Consider the following 27,779-nt stretch of genomic DNA (forward strand, 5'->3'; position numbering starts at 1 on the left):
CGGCGGAGGGGCCGCTGTGCCGCCGCGGGATCCCCGGGTCCTCCGCATCTCCGGCCCGCGGGGGATCGGAACAGTTTCCGGGGCCCGGAGACCGCCCCGCTCTCTCCTCGCCGACTCCCCTCTTCTTGGGGCGCACCCGGCTCCCGAGTTCCAGCGGCGGCCAGGGGCCTGATCTCCTGCGGGGACGGGCCCCAGATCCCGCCCGGCCCCGGGCCCTCCGTGCGCGTCGCCTGCCCCGCGGGCGCGGATACCCGGTGCGGCCGGCCAAACGGCCTCCCTAGTCGGGGAGATACGGCCGCTGGAGGCGCCGTCGGACGGGGACACGGGGCCGCCTGGGCTTCTGGCTCCGCCGGCCGCCCCATCTGCAGCCCGAGGGCCGGGGGACACCAAGCGAGGCGGCTTCGCCGTTGCCCGCGGGGCGCAGGGAGGGGGCGGGGAGCCCGAAACTACGACTTGGGGTCAACTGCACGCGCGCCGCTTCTTTGATCCATGTCTCTGGTGTGGAAGAACCCAGATCTCCCGCCCTGGGCGGAAGAAAGGTTCTTTATAAATGTTTTGTAGAAGGCGTTCTTTCCCCGGCCAAAATAAGCCAGTGATTTGAAACGCCACCGTCACCCGCACTGTTGGCGGTGAGCCTGAAGGGCAGGTCTGAGCCCGACCCCCTGTGGGTGCGCGGAGCACAGAACACTGCCTGCCTCGGCTGGTCATCAGCCGTCAGAGAGGCAGACTCTCAGGGCTGGACTCCAGCTCCAGGGCTGGGGCTGGAAAGGCGGCTTCTGTCCCTCTGGGAGCCTCAGTAGGTACTGACGACTTGATGGGTGAGGAACTGTGCCCAGCAAGCAACTGCTGCTCAAAACTCGATGGGTGCCAGCACGCAGCAGGAAAGGGGGAACCGGACAGGGCAGCTTCACTCCCTGCTGGAGGCTGGGGACGCACAGATGAGGTTGTTGCAGCAAAAAGAGAAACGAAGTGTTTCCTCTCCTGAGAACAAGCGAAGACTAGAGAAGAAACATGACCGGTCGTCAGAGTTATTCGCTCCTAGTTTTACTTGAAGTGTTACTAACCTGTAGTGTCTGTAACCAGAAGTCCCCTAATTCTAAGTAATCTTCATCCTGTACCGCATTTTTGCTCTCCCTGCACCCTCCTGTAGCAAGTCACCCCTTAGGGCTGTTTGCATTTCGGAAGGAAGGTGGCAGGCTGAGGGACCCAGGAGACCCCGGCTGTGTAGAGTCTCTCAGGTTCCCCAGGTGGGGACAAGGCACTGTTCCTGGGGTGCTAGCCTGCTGTGTGCTCCCCTGGGCCAGCTGAGGAGTAAAGCTGTCTACTTCCTCCAAAATACTATCTCCATATTTTTAAATTTGGCATTGGTGGGCAGAGAAAAGCAACATTTTGGCAGTAACAAGGCGGCCACGCATGAACGGGAGGTTGGGGGGTGGAGAGTATCCTGGTGGTGGTGGGGGGAGGACTTGAACCCCTCACACCTCAGCAGCTTTTGGTAATTTGGATTTTGTTTTTTTGAGTGTAGCTTTCATAGTCACAGCACATAGCACAGTCACTCTGTTTTGGAGTGGTGGTCCCTACGGGTGGGAGAGTCCACTATAAATGGATAGAATAGGCCATTGCATCTTACGTCCCATGGACCAAATTCCACTCCCAGATTGTGCTGGTAGGGCCTGAAAGCTAAAAACGGTTTTTTTTTTTTTTTTTTTTTATCTTTAAATGGTTGAAAATAATTCTTAAAGATAATATTTGCAGCATGAAAATTATATTCATTATACTCATATTCATCCAGATTTCCTGGTCTATAAGCAGTGTTTTCTTGAAAAAGGCTCTTTCATGTACTTTTTATCTGTGGTGCTTCTTGGATACAATGACTGAACTGAGAGGATGCAACAGATGTCATATGGCAAAGCTAAAATACTTACTCTCTGGATCTTTATAGAAGTTTGCCCACCTCTACTGTAGAACTGTGGTAGGGTTTTTTTGTTTTTTGTTTGTTTGTTTTAACACATATGCTGAGAGCTATACTTTAGAAACATTGTGAATTTTGTTCACATTACAAATTAATGTGAATTTAATTCACATTACATTGTGAATGTTGTTCTTTGAAACAAACCTCCTGTAGGCAGATGTACTGGTTACATTGCTTTCAGTAATCTCAGCCAGAGTGAACACTGAGCCTGTGTACCCAGTTGCTACTCAGTTGCTAAGTTGTGTCTCTTTGTGACCCCATGGACTGTAGCCCTGCAGGCTCTTCTGTTCATGGGGATTCTCCTGGCAAGAATACTGGAGTGGGCTGCCATGCCCTCCTCCAGGAGATCTTCCCAACCCAGGGATCAAACCCGGGTCTCCCTCATTGCAGGTGGATTCTGTACCATCTGAGCCACCAGGAAAACCTCTCAGGAGAATGGTCAAGCTGAATCGAGCTCTCAGAGTGATGTTTACTCTACTTTCTGTCTCAAATGTCTCCCCTTAATTGAATCTCCCACCCTTTTCTGCCTTGATTTGTCAAATTTTCCATCTCTGCCTGCCCCCTGCCCCCAAAGGGTCTCTCTGCATTCCTTCCAACCTATCCTTCCTACAGCAGAAAATGCAACTAAAAAAATAAAAACCCAAATCCTCCTTAAAAATTTCAGTAGTTTCTCACTACCACCAGGCCCAAGAGTCCAGGACCTTCCATGAGTGACCTTGGTGTTTCTCCTCACTCTAATCTCCCTGCCATCCTGGACTTCTTTTAGTGCCTGGCACCATGTTTCCCCCTGAGTCATTGCTTTATATACGCTGTTCCTCCTGCCTGGGGAGCTCTTCTCCCTACCCCTTGTTCCACCAGCTCCCCATCAATTCATTTCATGTTCAATACTCCTTTTTCAGGGGAGTCTTCCCTAACCCTTCCATCAGCTCCCAGAGCACCTGTATTGACCCTATGTAACATTCATCAGATTGCCAGTTCTCATGTAATCTCCTGCTGGACTGAAAACTCTGCAAGAGCAGGGCTGTGTCTTGTTCACGGTTCTTTCCTGGCTCCTGACACGAGTTGATTCTCAGTCACTGTTGAATGGATGGTTGAAGGATGAGTGACAGGGGTGTGCTGGAAAGGGCCTGGCTCTGCGATGAGCTGGAGATGCCACACATCTTCCGAGGATTTGGAGACTGGACTAGGTAATTGCTAACATTCATCAGCTCTGACATGTATTAATCTTTAGGCTTACCCCCAGTCTGTTCCATTTGCTCCTAGATATTTGGTTGAACATTCGTTGTACTGAACTTGAGATTCAAGATGAGGCTGTGGATAAAAGAGTTAAAAGTGACAGCTGCTTGGTACACACATAAAATAATCTGCATAATTTCTGTGATTTTTCTCCAGTTACACAGTTCAGAGAACAGCTACCAAAATCACATAGTCATGCACTTGGCCATAGTTTCCTGGGTACTAAAGCACTGTAGCCAAAGAACCAAGTGTTATCTCTGAAGGTCTAGGAACTAGCCATACTTGGACAATGGAGAGATTAACTTATGGCAGTCTTTATCTTCCAGTAAATACTGACACTGGAAAGTGATTGATGATCAACTGGCTTTAATTCCCTCACCCAGGTCCCTCTGAGGGGACTAATCAAACAGGTTGAAACTTGTACTCTAGAAACACACGGGTCCTCCCCATGGGAATTTCACTTTATTCAAAGCTTTCAACAATCTCTGAAATGGGAAATATACAGGGCAAAACTCTGCCAGCCATACCTGCAATTAGAATTTGAGAAAGAGTTAAGATCTTTGCTGGTGGCTTTTTATATGAGTGAATTCTCATTCCTATCTGTCCATAGATTCCAAGAGCACAATTAATGTTCCCTGAATTACAGAAGTCAGTTCTGCATCACCTAGGATTAGGGCAGGTTCAAACACACTCCTGTGGTTTATTTAATGTAAAAGCAACCTTCTGTAAAGGCCTATAGAACATGTGAAGTTTTAATGGTTTGCTGACTCTGTGACTAAAATCTGGGGGAAATCTCCTAGGGAGTTGTTTTCCTGCCAGATGTTTGATATTTCAAAGGGAAAGATTCAAGCCTGGACTTGTGTTTCCAAACAGCAGTTGCTCTAATTAATGAAGCGTTTATCAAAGGTGATGTCCATTATCATGATTGTTGGAAACAGAGTGATTACTGAATGGCCACACACTTTACTGATGTGGAGTGGAAGTGCCCCAGAGCCACACACCAGGGCTGGGAGAATCTGCCCCATGACAGGCGGTGGGAGGAGATCACATTCCCATCTTACCGAGTTTACCATCCACTGAATGATCATTCTCACACAGCAGCCCAAGATTCCACATGGACTGTTGAGAGGGTAACAGATCCAGGACCTTCTAAGACCTGCACTAGTCTTACAGTTGCACAGAAAAAGGGTGAGCTCACTTACATGTGGCATCTTAAAAAAATAAATAAAATAAAATAAAAGCAAAGCACCAAGGTCCTCAATACAGGGCACAGCTTGGTGTTTGCAGAAGGTGGGCTGTGGGGGGTGTGAAGTAGGTGAAGGTCGTCAAAAGGAACAAACTTCCAATTACAGAAAATAACTCATGGGATCATCACGTGCAGCATGGCAGCTACAGCTAATGATACTATTTTTAAAAATTATTTTGCATATTTGAAAGTTGCTAAAAGAGTGGATCTAAAAAGTCCTCATCACACACACGAGATGTAACAATGTGAGATGATGGACATGAGATGGACTCATCATGGTGATGATTTCACAGTACATACAGATATTGAGTCATTATGTTGCTCATCCAAAATGAATATGAAGGGATATGTCAACTATGCATCAGTTAAAAAAAAGAAAATGGTGGAAGGACCATATGTGCTCTCACAATTGCTGAGAAAGATGAAGCACTGAGCTTTGCCTCAGGGTCTGCAGTCTCCCCTTCATCTCAGTGATGTAAAGGATACTTACAGCCTTGGACGCAGTGATGGGATAGGCCTGGGGTTCTGTGTTCTCACAAGCTCCCAGGAAACGCCAATTCCTGCAGATCCCTGGCTGCATGTTGAGTTGCAAAGTGTTAAAGCTCCTGGGGGTGGAGATTAGCTGGGCTGGTTTTTCAGGGATCCAGTTACACTTATGAGTACAGCACAGGGGCTTTTTTGGCCTCGATTCCTGACGGTGCGAAATAGCTGCGGGGTGAGCTGAGGTGGTGTTTCCCTTGCAGAGAAGAGGAAATGGCAACTTTCAAAAGACTGGAAATGATGCTGTTTCATGTTCATATACCCATCTCCTCAGACAAATGGGGCCCACCAGCAAAGACCTTCAGAAATAAAGGCAAAAAGACCATGATGACTTTTAAAGTATTATTTTGAAGTGCTATCCACAATGAATAAACTAGATTAAAGGAAATGATTTTATGTCACAGCTCAAGTGGTTTAATTGCCTAGGAGATTTTTTTTTTAAGTTTTACCTTGAACCCTCCTTGGAAGTGTCTACAATTACATGAGGGCTTGATGGAGTGTGTCACTGCTTGTTCAAAGCTCTGGTGGCAAATAAAATATACAATGACAGGAAGGACCCTTCACTACACTTGTTACAATATGGAAGGGACCTGCTTGGGAAGCTATACATTCTTGGTCACTGTGAGGAGTAGAAAGTGAGCCTGCAGAAGACACAGCTGGGCCACAGGAGAGGAGCCGGCCGAGCTCCTGTGCCTCTCAGCCCCTCTGTTGAAGGCTCTGTCTGACCCCCAGACACTCAGACACGCTTCCCAGGGCTCAGAGACCCTGAGAGGCCTGGCGTGGGTCCCGGTGTTCTCCTCTGACCTGGGGGAGGAAGCGGTGGGCTCAGGAGAGACCCTGGGCGTGGAGTGAGGACCCCGGCCCAAGCTGCATCACACGCCGAGGGACACCATCTACGCGCTCCGCTGGTGTCGGCTTCCACGTGTGTAAGAGGAGCGGCCCGGCTGCTCTTGGGTGTTTCTTGATTCTGCAACGGTCCTTGGGTGCCGGGGTCCAGCCCCGGCTGATCCAGGGTATTCGAAGCAGGGACGGCGTCGGCGAGGATCAGGATACAATAGCTTCAGTTAGATATTAATTAAAGTTATAAAGAGTAATAGAATAAGGATAGCTCAGTAGGAAAATTCAGTGGAGAAAAGAGGCTGAGTAGCTTGGTTTATGTGGGAGACCAATAAAACTTCAGGACAAGAAGTTTGCACCACTTACGTAGGCCGCAGGTGTCCTTCCGTTCTCCCGAAGGAGAGGAGACACTGAGGCCTCCCTGGTCGGATCTTAGAAGCCCAGGCATAATTAGTAAGCATGGCGGGTTCCGCGCTCCAGATGGAGACTCAGCCAGAGTGAGAGAGAGAGTGACATGGGGAGACCAGTATTTCGAGAAACTGATCCCAATTCTTTATTTTCCATGGTCTACTTTTATACACTGAGATGTTATGCAAAAGTCACGCGAGGTCAGCAGTCCTGACTTTTATCAAAGTCAGGTGCTTCATACAAATGTATACAGAGGTCTTAGGGGTGTTACATCATCTTCTGGCCAGGGGGGCCTGCTGACAATTTATGACCCTCTCCTTGTGACAGCGGTCAGTCAACCAGGACACTTATTTCTCCAGGGGTGATTATTCTTAAAACAGACGCCACCCAAATAAAGTTACATTCCTATAGGATGAGGGTATAGTGGGTTTTAGTTAAGGAAAGAATTTACTTAGCCTAAGGTCTAACGTGATTTATATCAAAGGTTAATACTTATTTCTTCTATATATTCATTAATGTGTGTAAGGGCAGGGGATGTGGAGACCTAGCAACAAACATTGGCTCAACAAATGAAAAAACCCTTCACCAATACAATTTCTAACCAGCCCATTATACTTATACTAATAGTTTTCTAACTTTTCTAAGGAACCTGTTTTTAGAAAGTTTAAAGCATCTCGTGCCTCTCATGGTTGGGAGGCTGTGAGCAATCACATGTGGCTGGATGAGCCTGTCAGGCAGGCTAGAGAACCTTCAGAGGAGTTTGTAGGTTAAAACACTCTTGTCATGCCCAGGAGTTTTTATTAACTGGAGCTCTAAGTTAACTCCTTCTCCAAAAGAGGTGGTGGGGGACAGCCCCCCGTAAAGTCAGAGGTGTAGGTGAGAGCACAAAGTAGTAAAACAGGCAGGCTCTGGTTATGGGGATAGATGCTCGAGGATTTCCAGGGGGACTCCTGAGGCTCGATCCCGCCTTTGTGTATATCGAGCCTCCTTCCTCATGACTTTTGCCATGGGCGGAGTACCTCACTCTGGCCCCCAACACTTGGGCCTCAGCAAAATTGGCAGAAATGTGAAATGTGTAATATCAGGCATCCCTGCTGACTCAGTGGTAAAGAATCTTCCTGCCAACGCAAGAGACACAGGTTCGATCGAGAAAAATCCCACACGCCATGGAGCAGCTAAGTCCGCGCACCACGACCATTGCTCCAGTAGAGGCCGGAGCCACAACCCCAGACGCCCGTGCCTCCCAGAGCCTGTCTCTGCAACAAGAGCGTGGGGGGCTTTCTTGGAGTGAAAGCTGCTCCCCCACAGCACGGACAGCGCCTGAGATGAGAGGCAGATGGCTCTGCAAGCCTGACGGGGGAGCCACAGTCTTCAGTCACCATGCAGGTGAGCAGTGAGCACCTCCGGGCCTCAGAGAGTCATGGAGAGTCATGGGGCCTGGATTCCTGTCCTCAGGAAGCCCTGGGCCTAAGAGGGGCGTCAGACAAGACAGAAGTGCCCCACCATATGGCACGTGCTCACCGAGAAAAGGCACACAGGACCAGAAGAAAGACAAGGAGTTACAACACAGCCCGAGGGAGTCAGGAAAATCAGCAGAGCAGATGGTTTTCAAGCCAAGGCCTCAGAGACATGCAGTTCAGCAGCCAGGAATCCAGAGCCGGGGCCAGTGGTAGGTGCAGAGAGCAGGTTCCCCCAGAAAGGCAGATGTGAAGGCAGAGCGTTCATCTCAACTCCTGGATGATGTCAAAGTTGGTGTGGACTGCGGGGTGGATGCAGGGGGTGAGGGCTGGCAGAGGCAGGGGGCAGGGGAAAGGCATTTAGAGCCTGGCCTGGGATGCCACTATCCTTCCTGGGAAGTGGGAGCCACTCAGATGCTGTGAGTAGAGAATGCACAAGTTCAGAACTGCAGTTAAAGCAGATCAGTTATCACAGGGAGAAAGCGAACAGGAGGGCGGAGAGGCTGCAATCAGAGGGGGGTCAGGAGCCCAGCAAAAGCCCTGGTGAGAGGAGCCCAGACTGAACTCAGGAGGCGGAGCTGGAGGGAGGAAGCCCGTGAGAGCAGGGGGAGGAGAAGGAGAGGGGACGGTAGGAACATGGAGAGCAGCTCCTGCAGAGGCTGAGGATCCTCGTTGTTTGGTGATGAAGGGAAGCTCAGAGAAGTCAGTCCCTGAAGGAGGAAACCTGAATCCTCATCCCTGTCCAGATGTTTGTTTGCCTACAGACGTTAGAAGGGTGAGAGCCAAACTCAGGATAAGATGTGTTTCTTGTGTGAATTCTTAAAAAAAAAAAAAATCCTTTATCAATCACAATGTTTAAGTTGGAATCTAATTCACATATCATAAAATTTACTCTCTAAAATGTACAGCTCAGTGATTCATCATCTGTGTGCAAAGCTGTGCATCTATCACCGCTATCTAAGTCAGAGCACTTCATCTCCTCACAGAGAAACCCACTACCCACTAAACAGGCACTTCCCCTTCCACCTTCCCCCAGCTTTTGGCAATTGTGTGCTTTTTGACCGTAATGATTTGCCTATTCTTCATATTTAAAGTACATGGATTTGTACAACTTTGGCCACGTATGCTGGTTTCTTACACTTGGTGCTATGTCTTTGAGACTCATCTATGTTTAGCACATGATTCATTCTTCTGTTTGACTTGAGAATTTTCCTTTCTAGGCTATTATAATACACACCCACCCATCCGAGTTCTTTTCTTTTTAATTGTGAAAAACTCACAGAATATAAAATTACCATTATCACTCCGTCCACATCACTAGGAACCGTCTTTATGCAGGGAACCTCTTTGCCTCAATGACCCTAAGCCACCGGCGAGCACAGAGCAACCAGCCCAGCCACGACACCCCTTCTCGGGACCCTCTGTGCCACCCACCCGACCAGGACTCCACGCAGGCCTCCCCATGGCAGCCTAAGAAGAGAACCACGTGGTGGGGGTGGGGTGGGCAGAGGTGGTGAAGAAGAGAGACCAGGAGAGAGGAGAGCAGAGGCGGGTGGAGGAGCTGCCCACGCTGAGCTCCCATCTCAGCTGTTTGCCTGCCAGACCACCCCTGCTTAACTGCTGGGATCAGAAACGGTCAGATGGCTGAGGGAGGTGTGACCACGGATGCCAGCAGCTTCAGCCAGACACCCGACAGTCTGCAGTGCAAACCTGCCAGGCCCAGCTTCACTCCCCCGGCCAGCTTCTGAGCCCCAGAGCCCCAGCCTCATGTGAGGGGCTATCCCAGCCCCGTCCTCCACAGGGCCACATCCCAGCTCTCAGGAGAGTCCTCTGAGCTCCCAGGAGATCGTGTCCACTCAGGGTGTATGACAAGTGGCATTAGGCTGGGACCAGTTGGAAGTGGCCAGAGTGAAATCAAGTTTCTCTGTATCTCCTCTGCCCTGGAAGCGCCCACTCTCTCCTACTTGCTCATGCCTATTTTGTCCAGGCGTTCCCTGAACACAGCCAGGCTGCAGGGAGGGGTTTCAGGGCACAGTAAGAGCTGCAGCATCTCACGGTGAGCAGGGCTGGCCACCAACTCATGCCCAACCCTGGGAGAGCATCACTGTGGGTCAGAAACTGATCCTCTGAAGGCATAGGTGACTGCTCCTGGATCACACAGGGGCCCCAGAACTTAGGTTTTTCTTGTGACCTCTACAGCTGGCTCTAAGGGACAGAACATCAGCAAGGAGATATCTGGACCCTGGTAATCACAGTCAGATTGGTTAGGTACAAAGGGGGTGGGGCGGGGCAGTGAGGAAGGGGGTGGGTGCCGCCTGCCTCTGCTGTCCTCCCGCCAACTCCCCTGACCTTCTCCTCCTCAGCATCCTACCCCTGGGGTGGGGCAGTGAGGACAGGGTGGGCGCCACCTGCCTCTGCTATTTCACCCCCCACCCCTTCCCCTGGCCTTCTCCTCCTCAGTATCCTACCCCTGTATTGGGCTTTCTTGGCCCAGACACAACAGAAGTGATCATTAAGTTACTCAGTATTCAGTGGAATAGTCACGAAGTGACTTCAAGTGTAAAAAGAAATAAAATTGAAAATAAAATTCACCCAGACTGTTAATGTTTTGGATGAGGTTAGTGTCAGAGAAGATCCTTGGGCTCCTGGTAAAGGTCCCTCTGAAACTCTGTCTCTGGAAGGAGGGAGAAGAAGATGACCTTTGGTGAATGTGACCTAAGCCTGGTTTGTGTTTGACCAGCTCATTGATATGATTATTGGTCATCTTCACATTTTCTGAGCCCCGTTCTGCATCTGTTCGAGGTCCTCACAGGGCTCACAAGCTGGAGAGCTCATCGCAGTGTGCTTAAAGACTTGAGGGGTCCTGGGTGTGTCAGAAAATTGTGCGGGCAGAGCATGGGATGAAGAAAGGCCTCGTGGACCCGGTGAGGTCTGAGCTGGGTCTGCAAGGGTGAGTTCGGCAGGGCCTGGCTCTGAGCAGGACTCAAATACACAATGAATGACTAAATGAATGGAAATGGAAATCTTCCCAAAAAAGAGCAAGACTGTCAGCTCTTCTGTAACCGAGTCCAAGCTTGTCCTGCTCACCTCACGACAGGCCAATAAATTGAGAGATGAGTTCTTGGGGCAAGGAACAGCAACTTTATTCAGAAACTCAGGACTCTTGTCCCAGGACCCATCTTGCCTGAATTAGAATTCAGGCTTCTTTTATCTTAATTCTCAAAGGTGGTAGGGGAGGAAAGTCAAATATTTCCTCATTCTGATCAGGCTCCAGAGGGGATGTGTTAATGTCTGCCTCCCGGCCGTGATTCACAGGTGAGTCTGGGCAGGAAGTTTCCTGTGAGTTAAACAAAGTTATTATTTTAGCTGGGTGCTCATTACCTGGGATGCAGGGCTCCCAGAGATGGGACTTTATATACAAGCTTATAGGCAACATTCCTTTAGTGGTTAACTCATAATAGGTAGGATACAAAGGGTCCTTCTTTATGACACTTTCAGGCCAAAGCTTGGAACTGCAGGGCACCCGGGGACAGCGGGAGAGGCCCCATGGGGTGCCCACTCCACCCCTCACGGCTGTCTTGCTGACAAAGCAGCCTGTGTCTTGACTCCCAGGGGGCACCTCTTTGCCCTCTTCCCTCACACAGTGCTGGTTGCAAGATATAGATTGGGCTGATGCAGAAAAGGAGAGAGGACCTCAATGGAACAGAAGTAGGTTACCTTTATTCAGGCAAGGAGGGGCAGCAGTCAGCCTAAGGACCTTGCTGAGCCTGAGAGGGATCAGGGAGGCTTCATATTTAAAGGGAGGTTTGTGGAAGTGATAAGGGAAATGTTAGTCAGGCGGGATGTTTTGGGTATTCTTTAGTTGAGATGGCATGTGTAGTTGGGCAGGGGGTGATAAATCCTCTGGACAAGGGGTGATAAGTCCCAGGTAGATGCAACCAGCCTGGAGCATCAGGGCGGGACTTAAAGTTTGAAGACTCTGAAGTTAGAAGATTCAGCAAGGGCCTCTGAGACTGCTGTTTTCTTTTCTAGGCCCAAAGACTCTTTTACTTGTCAGAAGCAGCACTCACTGTGACCCTCCCTGATCTGGCCCAAGCAAATCAGCTGCCCTCACCTGAAAGGGTGTCAGTCTCTCAATCACGTCCCTGTGACCCCATGGACTGCAGCCCACCAGGCTCCTTTGTCCATGGGATTTTCCAGGAAAGAATACTGGAGTGGGTTGTCATTTCCTTCTCCAGGGGATCTTCTCGACTCAGAGATCGAACCCAGGTCTCCTACATTACAGGTGTATTCTTTACCATCTGAGCCACCAGGGACATGCATAAGAAACTGCTACCTCCCAAAACTGTGGTCAGAAGGCTGGGCGTGTGGTTCAGGCTCTACAAAGCATTTCACATCCTCCTAGTATCTCCTCTTGTCTCCCTAGGAAGCTCTTACATCTCAGGACACCTCTAACTAATACCCTCTTTTGGTGGGAGCTAGTGTTCAGCGGTTAACATTTTCAGCCCAGAGAGACACAGCCTGTGCTTTAGACCATGGGAAACCCTCCCAGCTAGCCCAGTCCATCCAAATCTCTCCTGTTCCTCACATCCCATGGCCAACAGACAGTCCCTGAGTCTGTTCAGCGGACAAGCTCCCACAGTGTCCAGTGCTGAGGCTCCTCCCACCCCCGTGTCCCCTAGGCCCTGCACAATGAGCCTGCACTCCTGGGAATGGAGGGGCCCCTGTGCACTTCTTCTGGGGCTGCTGCTGGGCCTTCTTCCTCCTTCAACCAGAGCAGGGAGCTGGCTCGGGCAGGCCCTTGGGTAGGGGGAGGATTGGGTAGGGGGAGGAGGGGACGAGCGGTCAGTCCCTCCGGCTCGTGCGGGCCGTGGCCCTGTGGGAGGAGGTGCTGGGGGCTGAGAGTGGGCTTGGCCTGCTCAGCGGTCAGGACTCGGGGCGCATTCGGGGGAGGCTGAACCTACTGGGGAATGGTGACAGTGTTATGGTGACAAGCTGTTTCCATCTCTGTACTAGCTGGTCCAGTTCACCAAATTCTCCCAAAACTAACGCCCATATATAAACACTCTTCCTCTGGCAACAGGGGGTGGGCTGAGTGTTTTCCAGGAAACTCCTCACTAACCTCTGGGAAAGATTCTTGCAGAGTCTCTGATGACGCAACAAATGTCCGCTTTGGTTTGGAATCAACAAGGACTCCCTGTTTGGCACATGGATGTCAATGCTATGTAGCATCCTCGAAGGGAGGGGAGTGTGGGGGAGAAAGGACGCATGTGTGTGTTTGGCTGAACTGTTCCCCTTGGTGTCACTTGAAACTGTCACAACACTGTTTGTTAACGGGCTACACCCCAAATACAAAGTGAAAGTTAAAAAAGAGAACGTGTGACCAAACACAAAGAGAAGACACTGGATGATTTGAACGTTGGCTTCAAAAGTGCAATTTGGCAATACAGAAAACTACAGTATTTTAAAGTCCTAGTTTATGATTTAGAGTCTATGATATTTAGGTGACTGATCAATTGTTTAATACAGGCACTGATAAGAATACAAGCTAAAGGCTAACCAGTTTTAATATAAATTTCACCCTACAGTCTAAAGCCAGGGCACATAAGTCTATTTATCTGTCTCCCTCCCTCCAACTCCCTCTCTCTATAGTTTTAAGATTTGTGTCACCAGTGAGCTCGCTCCAGCTCTCCTGCAACATACACCCTTCATTCTGTGGGAGAAGTGATAACACTCGTTTACACTAGTGTAAGTGAGGAGGTGACGCAAGGTGACAGAAGGAAGGAGACTGGCGGGGGGCTTGGTCCGGCCTCGGCCTGAGGACTTTGCCTGGACCCTCGCTCCCTCTCTCACTGCTGACCATGACAGGGGCCTGGAGAAGCCTGTGAGGGGCCCTGGCCAAGAACCTTCATGCGCGTCTCACCATTTACATCGTGAGCATGGAGTTTGAGCAAAGATCTTCAAATTTCTGTTTTTTTCTGACTTCTTTAGTCTTCATTAATCTTCTCACCAGGGGTGTCATTAACTAAATCAGCCTATATATTATTAATATTAACATATATCATTGATATATAAATATTATATTAAAATAATAGTACATAACATTTAATATTTATTTACATTATATATGCATATGTTTATGTAGCATTATGTTATAATACATTAAATTAATAAATATAAATAAACTAGCATAGTAATATGAGTATATATTACTCCTCAGAGGCAGACCTTTGCCTTTTATGCAGTCAACTCTGCCTGCTGACCATATTTTGTTTGCCAGAAAAAATGAAGACTGAGGCCAGAGTGAAAAGTGAGGGGAAGGCAGGCAGAGAAGACCCAACCTGAAATTACAGGGGAGGCATATTTAATCACTGAAGTGAAACAAGAAGTGTGTTCCCCAGACCAGCCTGAAGTGCACAGTCTTAGTGAGAGGAACCCATGCAACCCCGCACCGGGCCCCAGGGCACCTTCTGGGGTGGGGTAAGCGAATGGAGCCTCCTCCGGGTGTCTCTCTGTTGGCTCCTCCGCAGACCCGCTCATTCTGCCCAGGCTCTGCTGCGACCTGTGTGCTTTGCCGCCAGGAGGCCCGTTTCCTGCCCTCCACTGTCCTCCTCCTACCGTCTCTCTTTCCTCGCTTCTCTGGGCTGCTACCTGCCAGGCTGGAGACACAGGCATCACAAGACCTTCGCTCCAGCCAGTGAGCTGTCCTCGCCCCGCCCTCCTCCTTTAGAGCTGAGTTAAGGGGTGCCTTTTCTTTTCTCTTTTTCTCCTTTTCTCCGTGACTGCAGCCATGAAATTAAAAGACGCTTACTCCTTGGAAGGAAAATTATGACCAACCTAGATAGCATATTCAAAAGCAGAGACATTACTTTGCCAACAAAGGTCCGTCTAGTCAAGGCTATGGTTTTTCCTGTGGTCATGTATGGATGTGAGAGTTGGACTGTGAAAAAAGCTGAGTGCCGAAGAATTGATGCTTTTGAACTGTGATGTTGGAGAAGACTCTTGAGAGTCCCTTGGACTGCAAGGAGATCCAACCAGTCCATTCTGAAGGAGATCAGCCCTGGGGTTTCTTTGGAAGGAATGATGCTAAAGCTGAAACTCCAGTCCTTTGGCCACCTCATGCGAAGAGTTGACTCATTGGAAAAGACTCTGATGCTGGGAGGGATTGGGGGCAGGAGGAAAAGGGCATGACAGAGGAAGAGATGGCTGGATGGCATCACTGACTCGATGGACGTGAGTGTGAGTGAACTCCGGGAGTTGGTGATGGACAGGGAGGCCTGGCGTGCTGCGCTTCCTGGGGTCGCAAAGAGTCAGACACAACTGAGCGACTGATCTGATCTGATCTGATCTGAAGGGGTGCCTGGTGTTCATTACTGAGACTTTCCTTGCTGGCAGTTTCCTCCATTCCTGATGGTGGGATGTGCAGGGCAACTAAAGACATTTCTAAATTTCCCTGAATGTGGATGCTAAATGAACCTAGTTTGCTTATAGCAGAATCGTGTTGTTCTAAAGAAAGATTTTTATATTACTATTGAAAACCACTGGCAAACCCCCAAACAGGAAATGGTGACACCTCAAAGTCATACTGTTACATGACTAAAGCAAGTTGTAAAACAACACACACATTATTTGATTAACTGAACTAAAAATGAACATATATTATCTGTGTAAATAAATATATATTTGAAAATATTTTTTAAAAAGCTGGAGGAATATATACAAATGAACCACAGACACTTTGATAAGGATGAAAGAAAAAATCTACTTTTACTCTAAATTATCCACTTTTTTTGTGTACTTTTAACTCAGAAGGAACTTGAACGAGAGTGTATATTGTTTGTATTTAAATAAACACTTTACGTATGATTGTACAGAACCAGCTTATCATAAAAACCAAACCAATGTATTTCAGAGTCAAGCAAATGATAAGCTGCCTAGAAGAGAGTGAATATCTGCTGAAGGGCTAGAGACAGAAAGAGCACGCGAGCAGCACAAACAGTGAAACGCGGGCTGCACGCTGCTGTCCCCTCCGTCACTGGGCCACTCCCTGAACACTGGCTGGGTTTAAGGCAGCCTGGAAGTCAGCCACCTGTCCAAGGCAAGTCTGAATTTATGCCAGGCCCATAGTAAAGACATGTTTAATTAGTAGCTCTCAGAGGAAGAAAATACACATTTTATTCTCTAAACTTATTTTGGCCCCTTCTATAATGGATTGTTCCATTAAAAACAAAACACTCAAACCAACATTAAACCCACCTTTTTGGTGCACCTGAAAGCTTTTGCCATTTTAGAGCTTTGTTGTTGTTGTTGTTGTCTCTTAAACATGTAAAATAAATACAGTCAAGTCCCCAGCGGGAGGGCCTACCCAGGGAGCTCTGGGCCTCAGTCGTTACTAGGAATAAAAGTGGCAAAGAGCATTTTTGCTCCAGAACTCTCAAGGCATTTTGGTGTGGGATAATCAGGACCGGTGGAAAGCATATGATAGCCTGAAACACTTTCTTACACCTGTCACAGCTCAGTGATTTTCAATATCTTTCTGTAACCAAAGATTGAGAATGCTCAGGAGAGAGCATAAATATAACTACATAACTCGTTATAAATAGCATATAAGTAGAAAGCTTAGTTAGATGTGAGTCTAACGTACCTTAATATCCTAGTTCCTGTGGCTCTCAGTCCATAAGGCTCAGACTACATTCCTCGGGCACCTCTACAGATTGGACAGTAGGTGGCGCTTTCAGCCTGTTTCAAACAGTTCACGGGCTTTGGCTTGTTTACTTGCTTTTTAACTGTTTTACCACCATTGCACAGAAAACAGAGTAATTTGGTACATAAGTGTATGAAGTCCAGATCAATGTTATGGGAGCAATTTCAGAAGAACACAAAGCCATATAACTGATCTGTAGGAAGCATTTACAAATATCCACAGAAAAGACTTTACCTCTACATAGATCCAAACTGAAAAAAGAAAGTGAAAGTCACTCAGTCGTGTCCGAGTCTTTGCGATCCTTTAGACTGTAGCCTGCCAGGCTCCTCTGCCCATGGAAATCTCCAGGCAAGAACACTGGAGTGAGTTGCCATTCTCTTCTCTAGGGAACCGTCCCAACCCAAATTATCCAGTAATAAAACGCTTTAGCGTTTGTGTCACAGATGCTCTTTGCTACTTTGATTCCTGGTAATGACAGAATCTCAGGCCGACCTGGGACCCGCCCTAAAGTAGTTTGTGTCCTGTGACCCTGGGCAGGCACATAGACTTTAGTTCGGTTTTCTTGTTTGGAAACAATTGGACCTAGCTGCTCACAAGTGAAAAGCAAACTACTAGAGCTTAAAATCAGAGAAGGCAATGGCACCCCACTCCAGTACTCTTGCCTGGAGAATCCCATGGATGGAGGAGCCTGGTAGGCTGCAGTCCATGGGGTCGCTAAGAGTCGGACACGGCTGAGGGACTTCATTTTCACTTTTCATCTGCATGCATTGGAGAAGGAAATGGCAACCCACTCCAGTGTTCTTGCCTGGAGAATCCCAAGGACAGGGGAGCCTGGTGGGCTGCTGTCTCTGGGATCGCACAGAGTCGGACACAACTGAAGTGACTTAGCAGCAGCAGCAGCAGCAGCACACCTTAAAACGTTCCAGTAGAGTACAGTCAAATGCTCTTGATTCTAGGTACTTCAAAGGATGTTTTTAAGCCTTGTCAGCCACCAGCTTCTCTTGATTCTGAAAGCTGGGTTTACTAGGGACCGGCAGCAGTGGAATTGTGATGAAATCACTGCAGCGGTGTTGTGCTTCAAAGCACAGGATCTGTACAGATTAGGAACAAAGATAAAATATTCGGAAGGGGTCAATCCAGGGCATTTATTCTTTACTGAACAAAAGATTGTGCACAGACTCATTTTATGCATCACTTCAGGGAGGCCACAGGCTCCCTGGGCTCTCCAAATCCCTCAGGTTAAGAGCTCCTGGCCCAGGAGTGAAAGAAAGCAAAGGCAGCTCTTCCCTCTTCCCCTTTCCGACCTCTGGTCCCATCACATTCCGACCTCTGGTCTCAGGAGAGGGACGGTGAAAGCTCAGCGCGCTGTCCCAGCCGCACGGCTGCCAGAGGAGTCACAGGAGCAGACCTGCCCAATGGCGCCGCTGCTTCCTGCCTGCTGCCGGGCCTTGTGAGAAGGCCCCAAGGGGATCTAGGAAAAGCAAAGGGGAGTCCAACTCAGCAGAGCAGCCCCAAAGCACAGAGAGTTAAAGAAACAGGAAGCACGAGTCAGGTCAAGGAAGGACCCCTTTCTGAGGGCTGCGCTGAGAACGAGTGTGGCTGAAGCATCCTGCTCCCTCCGCATGGGTCTCTGCGTCTGCAGGGACTTCCGGTTTGCCTCACCGTGAGCAGCGGCTGCTGGTCAGAAGGCAGATCTTTTCTACCATCAATAAACTGTCTTTTCCCCGCTGTCAGCCCTGCAATCTGGCACTATATGCTCCTTGTTCCATTGGCTGCTAACACTTCTGTAAAAGGAGATCTAACTGTCAAGAGTTCAAAATTCCAGGGGTCTGTGGAGTCCTGCCACCAATTCACCCCCCAGAGTTGTGTTTGAATCAGGTAAAAACGCTCATTACAGGCTTAGGATTGAACATACTAAAGTGAGAACATGAATGAATTTAGAACTTTTGGAAAGTCTGATTTTAAAAGTATTTGTTTATCTTTAAAGTCCAATAAGAAAATTTTACTCTAGCTTAGCTTGTCTGAAGAATAAACAAGGAAAGATACTTACTGGAAAAAAGCTACAAAATGTGAGGCTTTGAAGAAGGGAATTAAAAGAGAATGGCTCTCATGAAGAGTAACTCCTTTCAGACGGAGAAGCTGAGAGGAGAAAGAAATTGATTTAAGACAAGATCTTACTATTAGAGCTGAGGCCAACTGCCATTTAGTCAAATTTGCTTTTCTGCACGCAGGGTCACCTTATACAGACTCGTACAGACACACAATACAGCTACCATCTCCACTGATACGCAGAGGAGTGCCCTGGCCACCGCTTCAGACCACCTTGTGGGCACACAGGATGCTCAGGACTCTGTCCTGTGTGTCCCTGGGAAGTGACTCCCAGGAGGTCCATCCACTGAGCCGAGTTCCACTCTGTTTTCAAGCAGCCCTTTAAATCCCTGAGGCCAGCGCCCCTCTCTCACCACATAAAATGTCCCCCCGTGTGTCACTGCTCCTCATCAACATGGCTGCTGCATTTATAATCAGTCTTCAGATATGGTCACCTGATTCTATTATTTTTTGTTATACTGAAGTCAGCCAAGTGTTTTATATCTTACTAGAATATTAATATGTCAGATTCAGAGAAATAATTCAAGGATGAAGTCAACTGATTATCTTCCCATCCATATGAAGTATATAAATATAATCTCTGGGAGTTGGTGAAGGACAGGGTAGCCTGGTGTGCTGCAGTCCATGGGGTCGCAAAGAGTTGGACATGACTGAGTGACTGAACAATGATAAAATATTATTTCAATTGATAATGAATGTACAGTGCATAGGGGAAAGTGTGAGAAAAGTATCTTAAAAATTGGATCAAGCTTAACTAATAAAATTAGCAGTTGCAAATGTTGTTTGAGGGAAGAACATAATGATTTATGAATTAGGAAATTTTCCTCTTATGTGAAAGGAAAAAAGCAAAAGTCACAGAACATTCTCATGAGTAGACATATTTATTTATTTAGAAACTGCTTATTCTCTCTCAACCAATTTCTATTTTAAGAGTTTGTGGGGTTTCCATAATGGCTCATGGTAAAGAATCTTGCCAATGCAGGAGACATGAGTTCAATCCCTGGTCCAGGAAGATCCCAGGTGCCTCAGAGGAACTAAGGCTGGGAACCACAACCATCAAGCCTGTGCTCCACAGCCTGGGGGCCACAGCTCCTGAGCCCATGCTCTGCCACCACTGAATCCTGGGGGTCCTGGGGCCCACGCTCCAAAGCAAGAGAAGCTGCTGCAATGAGAAGGCAGGCACCACAACCAGAGTGCTCCCCACTCACCGCAACCAGAGCAAACCTGTGCAGCAGCAAGGACCCAGCACAGCCCCCACCCAAGAAAAGAGCCTGTGAAAGAACAGCTGAAGCCCACGCAGTGCTGTGCCTACCCGTCCAGTGGCCTGAGCAGTGGGCACTGCAGGCCAGCCTTCAGGGGGATCTTCGGAATAGGCAGCGAGCTCGCTGCCTGCCTGTGGACTAGGCCAGCACCTCAGATCCAGTAGCGTTGCACTCAGCTGCTGAAGTGACCCATTCACAGTGAAGTCCTCCTTGGTCAGAACTTGCTCAACTGTCACCTGCTCTTCCCTTTTAATCTCTTCAGAATCTGCAGATGTAGAGATCAGGCACGACCTTCCATGAGTGTTCACAGGAAACGGTGCCGCGCACGGGTGGAACTTCCCGGGTGAGCATTCGCCAAGTCAGACCCACCGACTGAGCTCCCTGGTTGCCGAGAATGGGTCCTCTCCAGAGTGCAGAGGAGAGTCCGTTTCACACAGACCCATGGTAAGAACTTCACATACATGCCTCTGGGAGAGGCTGGCGGTCAGCCCTGGGAGGGGTGGTCAGCTGGGAGTCTTGGCTCCGGGAAGCTGCCTGGGTCTGGTTAGCCGAGGCTCCAGGAGCAAAGCGGCCGACCAGAGGAGCGGCGGCAGCAAACTGCAGCTCAGCTCGCTGGCGAGGGTTCCTGGAGGACGCAGCAGGGACAGCAGCTGGGTTTTCAGTGGCAACGATGGCATGAGCTGCCTACAGAAGCTTCTCCCAGGTTCTCTTCGGATTCCTAGTGTAGACGCCGCCACTTTTCCTTCCGTAGATGTACTGCTCTGTTGGGAAGTAAAGGTCGGTGCTACCTAAGTGGGCCCCTGCTGCAAGGAACGTGATGACGTCGTCCTTCATTTGCTGGACATCAAGGACCCAGGATAGTGTAAAAGATTCACTTCACGTTATGACAAGAATCCAGACAGTGCCATATGGACCACTGTCTGGGTAGTGTGAGAAAAGCCTGAGAAGATGTTTTAGAGAAGCCAGATAATCTTTCTGATGAAACAAACTTGACTTTAATTCAGTTTGTAGAAATAACGCTGTGAGTTTTATTCTTTAGAGGTTTAAAATTTTTTGTAATGTCTTGGCATTTCTGAGAAACTTACAATACATGTACAAGGTTCAAGAACCTAGAAATATAAAATACTTCATGTTACATTATCCTTCCTACCACCTCCCTTCTTGTAAAGGCCCTGCTGCTTCCACAGTCAGCCACGTGTTTTTTTTCCTCAGGAATCATTTCCAGAGGCTTATATTTTTTTCTAAGTATTTATTTGGCTGTGCCTGCAGTATCTTTTCCATGGGAACTCTTAGCTGTGGCATATGGGTTCTACTTTCCTGACAAGGGATTAAACTCAGGCCCTTACAATGAGAGTGCAGAGTCTTAACCCCTGGATCAGGAGAGACGGCCCAGAATGTCATTTTATGGATACACAAGCAACTATGAATATCTATTTCTTCTTCACTCCACATGTGGTGCTAATGGTAAAGAACCCACCTCCCTGTGCAGGAGACACAAGGGACTCAGATTCAATCCCTGGGTCCGGAAGATCCTCTGGAGCAGGAAATGGCAACCCCCTCTAGTATCCGTGCCTGGAGAATCGCCATGGGCAGAGGAGCCCGGTGGGCTACAGTCCATAGTGTCAAAAGTGTGGGACATGACTGAGTGACTGAGCACAACCACATTTAAAACCATACATGGTCGCATACTATGCACAATGTTTTACGTATCTTGCTTATATTCAGCTGACACTATCTTGGGGAATATTCTCTCTTGGGACACTATTTTCCACAAATCAGTCCACTGAATAGATGATGTACTATAATACACTTTACTGGTCCACGTTGGAATAAACACTAATATAAAATGACATCTTGACATCACAAAAAACTATGTAATGCATAACCTTAGCCTAATTTATTCCATTGCAGGAAAATGTATCAATTTCTAATGCATTAGGAATTTCTACAAATGTAACGGATTTGTAGCATGAAGTATTTCCAACTGAAATACAGCATCTGATAGGATGTTGCTCGTAAACTAGCACGTTGCTGGATTCCCCCACCCCCACCCCCCTGAGGAGCTATGCAATGATCATTTCTCTTTCCTAAGATTCGACCTCTCCTCTCCCAGATTTCTCCCTGGTCTGTTTTTAAAAACATTCTCCAACCTCTTCTGCCCTTGTGACTTCTCTATAATCTGCTCCTCTTCTTAGCACTGTCCTTCATTCTCACGCCCTCATTGCCTGGCCTGGTCTCTACCTGCCATCTCAACATTGCCCATCATTGCTCCACCCACTCCCCTGGAGACGGTATCAATACAGCCAGATAGATGGTTGAGTATAGAAAAATGGTTCATGGATGATATTGAATCACTGAGCCTGGATGAGAAGGAGACATCCACAGGGGAGTCTAAGGTAGCTGGGGAAGAAGGAGAATTTAGGTTTTATCTGTGGTCTTCACTCAGGGGAAGATGCTACAGGGCCCACCAGGGAAGAAGAAGTCAGAGTCAGAGGTAAATACTTGGGAGGTGGTGTCCAGAAATTCCAGCAGGAACTCTGGAGAGAAGAGTGAAGGAGAGCGCCTGCTGTGAGGCTGCTGTGAGTGTTGGGCAGGGACACACACGGGGCAGCAGAGAAAGGAGCAGGAAGGTGATAACAGGCTTCCCAAGGGAGGGAGGGTGTCATGGTGATAGTGATGTGCACAGAGTTACACATGTCACGGAGATGAGGGAGGATGGAAAAGAGCCAGTGAGAGGGGAGGGCGGGTGCAACTAATACATCCTGTACGCTGTTTCCTGAGAGGCCAAGAGCAGAGGCCAAGAGAGAGGCTGAGCCAGAGCACAGGACACAATGAAGGAGACATCAGTTCAGTTCAGTTGCTCAGTCATGTCCGACTCTTTGCGACCCCATGAATCGCAGCACGCCAGGCCTCCCTGTCCATCACCAACTCCCGGAGTTCACTGACACTCACATCCATCGAGTCAGTGATGCCATCCAGCCATCTCATCCTCTGTGGTCCCCTTCTCCTGCCCCCAATCCCTCCCAGCATCAGGGTCTTTTCCAATGAGTCAACTCTTCGCATGACATAAACATAAAAGTTGGTAAATAAAAACATAGGTGTTCAAGTCAAGATTTTGATAAAACGCTCTTTTAAGGAATACAATTGGGATTTTAAGGAACTCCTTTTAAGGAATATAGAAATAAAATTGCAGGTGAGATATTAACTGTTAGATGATGATTCACAAGAATGACTCCCCTGCCTAAAGAGTGACACCATCAGAAGCAATTCTGTGCAGAGGTGAGCAGGGAGACGGCACAGCACAGTGGTGGAGACACGTGGTCGATGGAGATGCTGGGCCTTCACGGGAGGAGGGGGTTCCTGTAGACCCCACACGCCAGTGTGCCGAGAACATCGAGCAGGAGTTACTTGAGCCATTGAGGGTCACTGTACTTGAAGGGGTTTTTGTTTACACATAATTTTATTTCTTTTTGGCTGCCCTGGGTCTTCTTTGCTGCCTGCAGGCTCTCTCCACTTGTAGCGAGCAGGGCCTGTGCTCTAGTTGGGTGGTTGGGCTTCCCGCTTTGGTGGCTCCTCTTGCTGTGGAGCGCTGGGCTCTAGGATGCCTGGGCTCAGTCTTTGCAGTGTACAGACTTAATTTCTCTGTGGCATGTGGGATCTTCTGGGGACCAGAGATTGAACCGGTGTTCCCTGCCCTGCAAGTAGATTCTTAACCACTGGACCACCAGGGAAGCCCCTGTACTTGAAGTTTTCATTGGAGCTACCTGAAACATGATAAAAGTGACCTCAGCAAAAGGGGGAAGGAGCAGTGAGCGCACGGCCTGCCTTCCACCAAAGAGAGCCTGCTGGGTTTGCACAGACCCCTTTCCATTTCTGAATCACAGTTGTCATTTACTCACTTCCTCTTTCTCCACCTGAAACCCACACATCTCTTAAATTCTCCAAGCAATCTTCCTGGTGGCTTTCTTCCATGGAAGTAGAATTTCTAGGCAAAAGATTCTATGCAATCTTTCTATGTGAATATCAGAAGAAGGTGAACATTTTGTTTGAGGTTATGGTTCTGGAAATTCAGAATTAAATATGTTTCAGCTCACATTGGCCAAACCTGCTGTACCTGGCCTCAGCCTCCTGTATTTTAGCTGGCTCCCTGGTGTCATTAAGGTCCTGGGATCCCTCTAGCCCCTCAACTACTGCATCCAGCTCCTACGGCATGGCAAAAAAAAAAAAAAAGCTCTCTGGTACCATTAAGATCCCTGTTGATTGCAGATCCTGTGATCTTGCTGGTGCCTTGACTTACTGCAGCTTCCTAAGTCCTTACCTAGGATTTGTAGGCATAATGTTCAACCAGGAAAAACAGAAAACAAAACCTGTTTTAGTGTGTCTCTTGATATTTGGTTTTGTTTTTACATTTGCAAGAGCAAAACAGAGAAAATGAAGCAAAAGGTACTTTCAAACATATGTGGTTACCTGATTTAGAATTACTGATTCAAAGAGTGTCTGTAAAAATAAAATGTGACTTCCACTTCCAGCTTTAAGAGGAACAGTATCTGAACTTCCTCACCTGGCACTGGTAATTAGAAAGCTGAACAAAATATTGGGAACAACTGTTTTCAGATCCTGGACAGCAGGCCATGCAGGACTAAATTCCTAGAGTGAAGATGCATACACAAATCCATCTGATGGCTCCCGGCTGTCTGCCTTCAGGCAATTTCCATGCTGCAGGTACAGGGAGGGGAACCCAGATGCAGCCCAGCAAAGCCCTGATCTGAGAACACAGGTGAGCCAGGGAGGCACAGAAGATGATATGTGTGGGGCAGGGGATTGAAAAGAAACAGCTACTCAGACAGAAAGAATGATTCCAAGTGCCTAATGAGCCCGCTGAGTCTCTGTCATCTGATCACACACAGGTGAAATTCCACAAGGATGAGCAGGAACAACTTTTGAGGAAAGAATGATTACTGGAGATCTATGCATTGAGTGGGACTGGATGCCATGATCTTAGTTTTCTGAATGTTGAGCTTTAAGCCAACTTTTTCACTCTCCTCTTTCAATTTCATCAAGAGGCTCTTAATTCTTCTTCACTTTCTGCCATAAGGGTGGTGTCATCTGAATATCTGAAGTTGTTGATATTTCTCCTGGCAATCTTGATTTCAGCTTGTGCTTCATCCAACCCAGCGTTTCTCATGATGGACTCTGCATATAAGTTAAATAAGCACAGTGACAATATACAGCCTTGATGTACTCCTTTTCCTATTTGGAACCAGTCTGTTGTTCCATGTTCAGTTCTAACTGTGGCTTCCTACAGGTTTCTCAAGAGGCAGGTCAGGTGGTCTGGTATTCCCATTTCTTTCAGAATTTTCCACAGTTTGTTGTGATGCACACAAAGGCTTTGACATCGTCAATGTTTTTCTGGAACTCTCTTGTTTTTTTGATGATCCAGGGGATGTTGGCAATTTGATCTCTGGTTCCTCTGCCTTTTCTAAAATCACCTTGAACTTCTGGAAGTTCATGGATCATGTATTGCTGAAGCCTGGCTTGGGGAATGTTGAACATTACTAGTGTGTGAGATGAGTGCAATTGTGCGGTAGTTTGAGCACTCTTTGGCATTGCCTTTCTTTGGGATTGGAATGAAAACTGACCTTTTCCAGTCCTGTGGCCACTGCCAAGTTTTCCAAATTTGCTGGCATATTGAGTGCAGCACTTTCACAGCATCATCTTTTAGGATTTGAAATAATAGATGAAAAAATAGATGGAGAAACAGCAGAAACAGTGGCTGACTTTATTTTGGGGGCTCCCAAATCACCACAGATGGTGATTGCAGCCAGGAAATTAAAAGATGCTTATTCCTTGGAAGGAAAGTTGTGATCATCTTAGATAGCATATTAAAAAGCAGAGACAGTACTTTGCCAACAAAAGTCCATCAAAGCTATGGTTTTTCCAGTAGTCATGTATGGATGTGATAGTTGGACTATAAAGAAAGCTTAGCACAGAAGTATAGATGCTTTTGAACTGTGGTGTTGGAGAAGATGCTTGAGAGTTCCTTGGACTGCAAGGAGGTCCAACCAGTGAATCCTAAAGGAGATCAGCCTTGGGTGTTTATTGGAAGGACTGATGCTGAAGCTGAAACTCCAAAACTTTGGCCACCTGATGTGAAGAGCTGACACATTAGAAAAGATCCTGATGCTGGGAAAGATTGAAGGCAGGAGAAGAAGGGGACGACAGAGGATGAGATGGTTGGATGTCATCACCAATTCAATGGACATGAGTTTGGGTGAACTCAGCGAGTTGCTGATGGACAGGGAAGGCTGGCACGCTGTGGTTCATGGGGTTGCAAAGAGTCAGACACGATGGAGCAACTGAGGTGAACTGAACTGAATGCATTGAATAATGTCCAACATTCATGTGGGGCTGAGAATCCTCAGCAGCCAGAGTGAAGGAACCTCCTTGAATATGTAGGGCATTCAACTGAGACAGAAAATGCATGTATTAGAGCTGAAACTAAAAAAAAAAAGAGAGAGAGAGAGAGAGATGAAACTAATCACAAGCCTTAAAATAAAGGGCACATAGAATTGTACTAACAAACCTTAGCAATAATCGTCAAAAGTATCTGTTATAAAAGTAATCATTTCCTACTAGGAAAAAGCAAAGTGAACACTTTCAGAAAACATACAAAGAAAACAAACCAAAAGACATTTCTATCACCCAGGAAACTTCAAGACACTTAGGAGTCCTGTGTCAGACAGCAGGTCTGATGTATATTTCATATTATCTCATACCCATCCACAAAATGAATATAAACCCCTTTATATACACTGCAAATATGCTAGAATATTCAAGAAATTGACTACTTTCTGGAAAAATATGAATTCTCAAGACCAATATTTAAAGCAGCTATAAGAAAAGAAAAATAAGCAAGGAAGGCTATAAAATAAATTTTTTCAAGAATTACTTCTGAAAATCATGTGAAGGCTATGCAAGCAAAGAACAACTGACTACAAAAGCACCACATAATTTTAGAGAATCAAGAATAGAGGAACAGAAGAAATCTGTATTTTGTGAACATAATTTAACCCTGATAGGAGTCGGACACAACTGAGTGACTTCACTTTCACTTTTCACTTTCATGCATTGGAGAAGGAAATGGCAACCCCCTCCAGTGTTCCTGCCTGGAGAATCCCAGGGATGGAGAAGCCTGGTGGGCTGCCGTCTATGGGGTTGCACAGAGTCGAAGCAACTTAGCAGCAGCAGCAGCATGAGAACTTGACATAAGTGACATAAAACAAAACGATACACCAATTTTACCTACTATTCTTGGTCTCCTAATCCATTAAATGCTAATTAATGATATATGAATCATTGCAGAGAAATGCTCCACCTCTAAAAAGACTTAGGTTTCCTCAAAATTTTTGTTCCTTTAAAATAAGTCAAGCTGTACAGTCTAAGAAGTGCTTGCTCCAGAAGATGTGGAATATATATACAATGGAAAATTACTCAGTCATAAAATCAAATGAAATAATGCCATTTGCAGCAACATGGATGAACATGGTGATTTCACTTTAAGTGAAGTCAGACAGAAAGAGACAAGCATCGTATGACATCACATATGTGGAATATTGAAGAATGATACAGATGAACTTATTTACAAAGCAGAGGTAGAGTCACAGACATAGAAAACACGCTTATGGTTACCAAAGAGGACACGGGGGTGTGGGGAGAGGTGAGTCAGGAGTTTGGGGTCAGTACGCACACACTGCTGTGTGTACACCAGGTGACATAAGGAGCTGCTGTGTAGTGAGGGAGCTGTACTCAGTATCTTGTGATGACCTGTAACAGGAAAGAATCCGGAAGAATATATAGTCGCTCAGTCGTGTCCAGCTCTTTGGGACTCCAGGGCCTGTACCTGCCAGGCTCCTCTCAAAGGACAGGATCACAAGGAGCTGGGCACAACAGAGGGACTAACCACACAAGTCCTACTCTTCTCGTTCTCAGCCAACTTGGAGAAAGACAT

The 27,779-nt window shown here is 47.4% G+C and overlaps 1 protein-coding gene across 1 annotated transcript; it reads right to left on the reverse strand.

The window, feature by feature from the left end:
- Nucleotides 1–277: 277 nt before the first annotated feature.
- Nucleotides 278–27,779, reverse strand: LOC133231530 (small ribosomal subunit protein uS2-like). Its single transcript, XM_061389920.1, has 6 exons — nt 27,732–27,779; nt 20,460–20,608; nt 20,233–20,396; nt 19,822–20,036; nt 3,210–3,283; nt 278–524 (listed from the first exon to the last, which is right to left on the reverse strand). Exons 1-6 carry the CDS (start codon nt 27,777–27,779, stop codon nt 278–280), a joined length of 897 nt encoding a protein of 298 aa, XP_061245904.1.

Source organism: Bos javanicus, chromosome 19 (assembly GCF_032452875.1).
Source record: "Bos javanicus breed banteng chromosome 19, ARS-OSU_banteng_1.0, whole genome shotgun sequence".
Lineage (NCBI taxonomy): Eukaryota > Metazoa > Chordata > Mammalia > Artiodactyla > Bovidae > Bos > Bos javanicus.